General features: G+C 39.5%; 1 protein-coding gene across 1 annotated transcript in view; it reads right to left on the reverse strand.

Annotated features, from left to right (window-relative positions):
• Positions 1-4901: 4901 nt before the first annotated feature.
• STK32B (serine/threonine kinase 32B) overlaps positions 4902-9503 on the reverse strand; it is a gene marked incomplete at its 5' end in the record, with an annotated part of 121113 nt that continues 116511 nt past the window's right edge. Inside the window, one exon of the mRNA XM_009077060.1 lies at positions 4902-5040. Coding sequence (XP_009075308.1) covers positions 4902-5040 — 139 coding nt within the window. The remainder of the gene's footprint in view (positions 5041-9503) is intronic.

The raw sequence follows: 9503 nt of genomic DNA on the forward strand, positions 1-9503 counted from the left end.
AACCACACAGCTCCTGTTTAAAACTCACACCAATTTATCACGGAGGATTTTCTGTGGCAGCAGAAGGATCTCTAAATGCTTTACATTATTCCTAATTCGAAATTTACCACAGGGCCTGTTGGTAAATTGTTATACTATGGGACTGAACTGCAACTGACCTGTAGGAAAAAGTAACTCCTACTTTTCCTAGCAGGACTGGTGACTTTGGCTCCAGCAGGTGCTATAAGTTCTTGTTCCTTTTGCTGCACTAGAAGGCAGAGTTTGAGCAGCTCAGCTCTGCTGACAGGTGAGGTCTTGCCTCCCCTCACTTCTTACTCAGTCTGCATGGATGAAATCACTTTGCCATGGATAAAATCTGGGTCAAATATAGAAACACTAGAGATTATTTACAGGACAGTGGTTTGTTTCAGGTCTCCTCCTGGGGCAGGCACCAGAGCAGTGAGGTTACCAGGGGATACCTGTGGGGTTGTAATAAAATGCACTTTGAATAACCCTTTTCTTTCCAGCTCCCACCAAAACTATAAATGTGCCTGTCCAAAACCCCTAAGCTTCTCCTATGCTGTCAGACACCTTTTTCACAGCAGAATTTTTGGCATACCTAGCCAGCTGGAAAACAGAAAAATGCTTCGGGTCTGATTCAGACAAGCACAGCTTTTCAGTACACCCCAGTACACCAATAGTTAGGTTTAGTTTAAACTGTCAAAAATCAGTTTGAAATTGTGATCACATATTTCTGCAAGCAGAAAACATCTACATGAATGGAAGGGATGAACTCGTGCCTGGTATTTTCTCTAACATGCACTTTGCTGTCATTTTGAATAGCATGCCAAGATCTTTAACCAACCCCCCAACTCCCTCAAATCCACAGGAAAATCTTCTGGAAATATTGCATTAATCATTTTTGTCAAGAGTACAGATGAAAGGAGCCATTTGTACTTTAGAAGAGTTGGTAATTAAACATTTACAGTACTCTGCCAATATTTAATACACAATGCAAAAGGAGCAAACTGAACAGAAGGTAAATCTGGCAGTTTAACACAGAGTGATGCCGTGGGAATGTGCATGTGTGATCAGAGCTGCACCACCACAGAGCAAGAGGCATTGCCATAAACTCTTGTAGCAGCAAACTGCTTTTCCAGCTGTGTAAGACTTCATTCCCTCTTCCCTGGACCAGAAATGAGAAAAAATATTTTTACCCTTGAAATTACTTGGAGAAACCAGATGAGACTTTGGGAGTTAAGATCACTGGCTGCGTTTGTGAGACAATAAAGCTGTACAGAACAAATGAATCCCAAGGAGTTTCTTTTGGTTTTATGACTGTCCTGCTTTGTTTTTCCCCTCCATCTCACTGAGTATTTTGTAAAGACCTTGTACATCTTATTTAGCTTGCCTTCACTGTTTTTCATTTCTGCTGGAAAGAAAAACAAGATTATATTTGTGCAATTTCTTGTCCCTCTAATACCACTTCTACTCCCATTGATCAGAAATGTTCCCATTTTTTCATAAGGATTAGACTGCATCTCCACAAATTATCTGTGCCATCAAAAACAATATTCATCTGACTAAATGTCAGTGCACAATGTGCATGTCCACATCTGAGTTGTGTGCACTGATGTCGTACTCTACGGAGGCAAAGCTACAGGGAGAACCATCTGCTGAAAGAGACAATCAAGGCAGAGCAAGCGTACCACATCCTAAAAGCATTTTTCCCCTTCTTTTATCTTTATTTTTGAGCCTGGATCTGGCTAATTCATTTTTCTTATGTCTAAAGTTAGGGGAGACAAGTACCAACCAAACGTTTCCCAGGCATGTTCCCAGGCTGTGTGACTTTTCTTGTAGTGTGTGGTCTGTCCTCACAAATTGTATACTATACAGAATGACCTCTTTTCATTTTCTTCTGCACCATTATCAGGGTGGTTTAAAAACCATGACAGGCCAGATCCTCACAGCTGTGTTGATCAGAAGGAAAGGTGAAATAAGAATATAGGTGGCCCAGAGAGGTGGTGGATACCTCATCCCTAGAAACATTCAGGGTCAGGTTGGACAGGGCTCTGAGCAACCTGATCTAGTCCAAGGTGTCCCTGCTGATTGCAGGGGAGTTGGACTGGATGACCTTTATAGGTCCCTTCCAACCCAAACCATTCCAGGATTCTTTGATTCAATATTGGGTCTCGGCTCCTGAGTATACTCCAATGGGTACAGCTGAAAGCACTCACTGATCTGTGTAATAAGTTGACATAGATAATTATATGCAGCATAAGGTACAGCTCACAGTCAGTGGAAGTGCCATGGACTCCAGATAAAGCTGATTGGTGCCATGATTTCATGTTTTTTTTGCAAGCAGGAGAGTTGTTTGAGAAATGATCATGTGGCAACAAGCGTGAAATTAAAGTGTCTGAGTGAGCTCGCATTCATGCACAATACTCTGTGCAAATATATTTAAGGAGATGTAATCTATCAAATAACCAGGCTTCTCTCAAAAACAGCTTAGCAAAGCATTGGCAAAGACACCCAGCAACAGCCAGATCAGACTGCAAATATTTGGTAGAATCCTGCTGCTAATTAAATTCCATCTGCAGAAATGTACTCCAATTTTTAATGCAGTCGCTGCTGAACTTTTCACATTTTAAAGGCTGTAGATCTTCCATTCTATAAATTTTCATTCTATAAGCTCCTTGGGTGCTGTGTGTGCATCAGCTGGGCAGGAGGAGCTCTCAGAGCAGTGTGGCTGGCAAGGACAACCTGATATCCACATGAGCCACATTTGGGGAAGTTCCACTTCAGGTTTTCTCTCACCTGTTCCCGTGGTCTACAGGCCCAAGACCGGGCAGATAGCATTAAGTGCTCTCTTGGAATACATCTTCTGGTTTTGTATCATCCAAAAAGCATCTGATTTGGGTGCTACAATATGAACCAAAATGCAGTAGGGCTGTAAGGTTGAGACATTAACTTCCAAAATGCCTTTCCAGCCTAAATTAAGGTGCTAGCATGGTGGCATCCTTTGTGGTTGCTGTTGTACAAAATCACCCACAATAATGCTTCTTGTTCAAAATAACTGTAATCATAGAAAAAAGAAGTAAATTTCTTTTTTCCTATGGTTTTCCAATTGGAAAATTTTGCAGGGTAAATATTAATAAATTACTGGTCCTGCTTACTTACAAACAATTCATGGCTCTAATATTTCCTGATACATAGTGGATCCTGCAAACCCTCACTTATGAGTGGCAACATTAATTCCTGTAGGATTACTCAAGTAAATGAAATATTTTCTTTCTTTCCAGGATTAAGATCCAGGTCAAGCTCCAAGATCATAATGCATTTTGATTGGAAAAGAACAATAAGTGTTTCCAGAAATTACATGAAATATTATCCACTTTGGTTCTTCCCAAGGGAAATCAATATCAAGGGGGAAAAAAAAAGTCATTATAAGAAAGGATAGACATAAAATAGTTTATTCTGGGCAATGAAATCTGTCCTCTTATGACCAGAGAAACTCTGCTCCTTTGCTTGATCCTATGATTATTTCATCCTATTCCCAAGTTAAAAAAGTAGACCAACACCAAGCTCATGACAGATGTCAAATCTTTACCTTACTACATTTGTAAACTGCCCTGTTGTTGATAGGAACACCATATCATTTCATGGAGTGATAAAAATCCGTATTTGTGAAAAAATAGTGACCAAAATTACATAGAATGTGAAACAAAATTTTAAAATAGATTCGGTTAGAAAGAACTATGTTTTGTAAAAAATAGAATGGAAACAATACAGTAAAAATAGATTATTACAAACAAAATGATTTTGCTGCCAAAAAGCTAGGTCTTTTTTTTAAGAGGTCAAAATGAAATTTGCTTACAGATGGTAACCCTTCAAAATGAAAGCACAGTAAGACAGAACAAGCATGCATTTATTATCAAAATGTGGATGTACAAGTTGTAAAATGCCATAAATGTTTGGAATTCTGGGTGCTGTTTGAGAAAAATAAAGGACTTCATGTCAGCAATATTTTGGACAGTATGTTTTTTTCTACTGAAGATGGTTCTCATCCAGAATAGATCCATGAAAACAGTGACACATGTAACTTCTTCACATTTTATAACACCTAACTATGGATCTGAGCAAGTTCTTAATGTTTTTAGCTCTCCTACTAAGCTGCTCTTCACCTCTGGCTCAGTCAGCCTATTGATACAAATAAAATGGTCTTTCTTTGCCATGGTTACCATACACAACTAATGTGTCTGATCCTGCATCCACTAATGTTGCTTACAAAACTTTGATTTGGCAAGGGTCACACCTTTTACTACAAAGCAGAATGCATGATGTGAAAGAATGATGTGAATACACTCACACTGCAACTTTTTCAATGAGTTTCAGGTGTTTAAATGAAATTATTCAGTGTTTGACCTATTTGACACTACATTCATGTATTTACATCACGTACATCTGTTATAAATTCAACAGCAGGTGCTCAGAAACAGCTGTGTCCAGCAGTTTCACAAAATTCCAAACTGGACCATTTTAATTAATGGGGAAAGAGGGGATAATGTAAAGCCTTCAAGATAAAGCTGGCCCCAGTATCATGTTGTCTCTTGCAAGTAGCCAGGAATGTGGCAGTCTTCGAGAGGCTGCCTAATGAATTGTTTCAAGTTTTCTTCCAGGATTTTGAAAACAAAAGTCACACTTAAAAAAACTGTACTTTGTTGCTGATGGTCATTTTTCCAGTGGCACTGTCAAAAGAAGAGCAGAGCTGTTAGTGGAAAGTCTCGGCCGGTGTGCTGTGTGGGTTTGTCCTTGGCTGGGGATCCTGCTTTCCTGCTTTGGGAGGGGTCAGGTGTCCTGGGATCCAAGGGGTGAAGCAGAAGGTGTGCACAGAGAGGATCTTCCCAGGGGGCCATAGCTCACTAGCTGCTGCAGCCTCTGGTGCAGCCGTGTCCCAGCAAATTGTTGTTCCGTCCGTCTTGGAGTTTCTCATGGCTCTGAAGGGATGCTCTGTTGTCAATGCTGGAACTCTGTCCACTTGGATCCTGCTGTCTTCTTAATCTGCCAAAGGTTAAAACCATTAATAGAGCTATCATGTGCAGGTAACTGTGTCAGAGTGACAGCTGTTGCCTGCCCTGTGCATAGCCACAAACACCTGAGTATAAAACATTCCTGAACCATTTGATCTCTATTAACTGCTCGAACTTTAGAGCTGCCATTTCTTCTAAACACTGATCATTGTTTCCTCCTAAATATGTGCAGTTTGGTCTTGATCAAATCCTTCTCCCATTAAAGCTTATAAACAGTTGGCAGAGGAGAGGCTTGAGAACCTCTGCTCAGACTGTAACTTGGCAAAACCCCCAGATAGCTCGAGGATGATGAACCTGTTGGATGGGGCACACAACAGCAGTAAACAGCTGCTCCCCTCTGCTGTCCTACAAAGTTCTCAGTAACCTCCATCAATAAAAGGAAAAAAACCCATGAGATGAAAGTATACTCAGTATTCCTCTTGTTATTGCTTCATATGTTGTCAAAGCCTCATAAGTGGTTTCAAGGAACAAAAGCAACAAAATCCTACATTGTTTAAAGACGGCAAAGTTATTTTCTTTTGCTATCATTTTCTAAAGAGCAGCAACACCTCTAGCAGCACCTGCAGTCCCCACCAATCATGTTCTCACAGAGCTGCTCAGCATTTCTGTTCAACAGTGGTAGCAATCTCTGTGATTTTACTGTGATTCATGTGATATTCAGTGTTTTCCTCCTAACACAGCCTAAGTGTAAGTACTTTCAAGAAGAATGGAAAGATTCACGGGGAAGCTACGAGGTAGGGACCAATCTTTTTGAAAACATGAACAGCTGCTGTTTTGAAAGAATTTGCCTCTGACTTTCTTCTCTTGAAATGAAAAACAGCTGTTGGTGTGTTCCTGAAAAAAACACCAAGACTTGGTTCTTCTATGGAAGAAGTTTTTTGTAACAATGATTATAAATGGTATATGATATACTCCAAAAAAACCCAACTTTGTAAGTAACACTGAATACATAGAAAATATTCATGGATGGGAAAATGTGCAAAAATTCAATGTAAAGGGTCAGTTTCAAAGGCTAAAATACTTCCAGGCCTCATAAAGACTATAGAGACAACATACTGAGAAAGAGAAGGGACGTGAAAATTCTGTCAGAGTTAAACAGGAGTAGAGGAGGCTATTTAGAGTAAAAATAATGAAAAAACTGTCCAAAAAGCTTGAATTTAAAAGCACAGACACATTAAAAGAAAATCTATAAGACAGACTGAAAAATAACAGATAAGAGGAGCAAATTGCTAAAAGCATTTACCCTAATGGTGATTTTTTTTTTTAAAGTGCACCAGAAATACATTACCATTGAGTCTACAGGCCATTGGATGACTGGGATACTAGAGGAGAGCACAAAAAAATATAGACTCCCTAGCTGAAAAGCCAATGAATTTTCTTCACTGATGTCCACAACAAATGAGTTTAGGAAGATTAATTTCCTTATGAGAAATTTGTCCACCATCTCCTGTTGTCAAACAGCTTTAGAACCAGCTGTTTAAATTAATGTTGACAAAGTATCAAGACAGTGGATTTTCACCCAAGGACTCTATGAAAATTGAAATATATAATTTCTGCACAGCTGAATGGAAAATGTAACGTGCTTTTGAACTTGTCTTGGCACCAAGGAATGGAAGACAGCAAATGTGATGACTGAATTTTTTGTTGTTTTGGGTTTGTTTGTGGTATTTTGTTTGCTTGTTGTTTTGTCTTTTGCAACAAGGGCTTCAAAAGAGATCTAAGGGACTACCAGGAGAGTAACTGAATTAGGTTAGAGACTTTAAAGGCCTTAGGGGCTGAGCTTCTGATCCTTACAAGACTCAGATATTTGTAAGCATGGAGAGAAAAGACTACAGTGCTTGGAAACTCATTGTGCAAACTGTGGGTTGCAAACCTTGCAAACTGCGAATAGTGGAGAGAGACAAATTTTGGCTCCCTGGAGATCTGAGAAACCATGGCATTGGTCTAAGACATGAAAGTGTTTTCTCCCTGAAGTTGTAGATCGACTTCATCCACAAAATGCTGAAAAAGGTGTTTACTGTACTGCTCCATTTAAAAGGGAAATAAGAAATCGCTCAATAACAGCATAAAACAAGAAAACACCAATTGTGGTTTTTTGAGAAAGACTCAAACAGGCACAAAGGCAGCTTGTAAGGAGGACAGTGGAAAAAAGGAGAGAAATGAAGCCCATGCTGAGTTCAAAAGATACCACTGACCAGCCTGAAATTTTCCACTCTCTACAGAGGTAGTTAATACTGTTGATTTATTTCCATTATTTTCTTTTATCCTGTTCCTACTCCCTAGGTCTACTACTGAAACATAATTATATTATGGGGATTTGGAAGTGCTAAGGAAATACAGTGTTTTAGCACTGTATTCCCTTTTCAGACAGTCTCTGTTTCTGTATCTAGATTCACTACCCTTATTTGCAAACTATCAAGATAAGGAATAGGTTGCTAACCTGATGATGTAGTAAAAAGTTAACTGTAATTTAACTGTTTAATAATTAATCAATCACTTTATTCAGTGATTAAAATTACATTAAAGACTTTGCTCTAAGGAATTAGTTATTATGGGCACACAAAGGCCTACTTATCAGTATGCCCTGGGGTCTTGGGAATCCAACTAAAAATCAGGAGATGCAGGTTCTGTTTCCACCTATGTCAACCTTTGGACAAATTACAGCACTTTTCTGGGCCTCAATTTCTCTCTTGTTAAGTAGACAAAATGTAGTGGGGGGAAACTGAGGGGGAATTATATTTGTTCAGAAATCTTATATGGTTTAGTGCTCTAGTCATAAATCTCAGCTGGCTATATTGTGGCTAAGAAATAGAACGAGAAAGAATACTGAAGTCATGTCTGGACTGATGAAAACTTGTGTTCTTATCAAACCTGTGCCTGAAGGAGGTTTTTCTGGATAAAGTGGTGACAGTATTTTATAGGCTTTTACTTGCAGCTCTCGATTAGGCAAAGGATGCAGTGAGCAGGAACACGCCAAGCAGTGTGGGACTTTCCTTGTAGTTGCACATCAGATGTTGAGGCAGCTGCTGCCAAGAATGATGGAAGCTGAGAGCTTTGTGCCTCTAAGTACTGCTCTGTGCCTCAGGCTTGAATGAAAAAGGGAATTACAGTCTGGAGTCTGTGATGATTAAGAAAAGAAGGTGGCATATATAATCAAGCAAAATGTAATTATACTGCATATGCAATTATGCAGAGATGCATTATTGAACATACAAAAAAACAAAAGTGAAGAGAACAGACTGGCTAAAAGCTAGCATGGAAAATAAAATACTGAACTGAAAAAGACTGCTACAACTACAGCAGGCCAGAATGAAAATCACAAACACCTAATGAAATGCAGTAGCAAACTTGGGGCCACCAGGGAATTGCTTAAAGCTCAGCTTTGTTCACTAGATGAAGAAGAATATTGAAGTCTCTCTTTAGGCTGCTTCGTAGGATATGTTCAATGACAAAGGATGAAAAGTTGCAGATTCAACATAACTGTCAAAATCTCAGATTTGCCAAGACTGAGGTCTCCTCCCAAACCACTGCAGTTTCAGAAAAAAATAAGGCAATTGGTCTGAATTTCTCTCTAGCTCCAAACTGCAAATAGGCCCAGAGGTCAAGACCCAAAGAAATCTCAGCACAACAGCTCTGTCTGCACAAACATTCTCTTCAGATAAAATATTGGACAGTTGCAGAAGTGAAATTTCTCTCTTGTTGTTGCATTCCTGATTCTTTGGGGTCAGACCCAGAGCAGTTTTCCATCAGATGTTCTTAGCTTTTAAAAAATGTGAGTACCTTGACATGTTTTCTGTAATCATGACAAAATAAATGCAGTCTGGGCCATTCTGCTAAAAAATGGCACTAGTGCAATCAATCACTTGTAGGAAGCTGCTTCCCAGTGAATGACTTATCTTGCCTTTAAGCTGATGCAGCTACAGGCTGTGATAACTTGATAAAGGCCCATGGAGAATGAATGGCTTGATAGGGACTTCATTGTGGATCTGAACCAGGTACCTGTTCCCGTGCTGGATACTATTGGCTGAGAATAAATAACAAAATGGCCAGTTGTGGATGAAAAAAGTGAACAACTGGTTCTAGTCGATAGTCATATGGAACAAAAAAATCTGCAGGGAAAAGTGGATGAGAATGAGTTTGAACAGTGTCTATTACATTTATTCCATGACAATTCCATGCAAATACATAAGTAGTCTCAGAGGCAATCATGTTAGGAACTGAGTAGTTCTGCTGAAAAAACAGAGACATAAGCTGTTTTCCTTCCCTTCACCATTGATCCATGCAATATTGATAGTGAGTGACATCCAGCATTGAACAGACTCCTCTCCAGCAGTGAGGAAGAAAGAGGCTGTACCAGACACTACAGGAATGCATCAAACCCACTAACTGAACATCCAGCCAAGCCTTGGGCTTTGTCAGTATTTCTGGTAAAGA

Source organism: Acanthisitta chloris, unplaced genomic scaffold (genome assembly GCF_000695815.1).
Source record: "Acanthisitta chloris isolate BGI_N310 unplaced genomic scaffold, ASM69581v1 scaffold9126, whole genome shotgun sequence".
NCBI classification, from domain to species: domain Eukaryota; kingdom Metazoa; phylum Chordata; class Aves; order Passeriformes; family Acanthisittidae; genus Acanthisitta; species Acanthisitta chloris.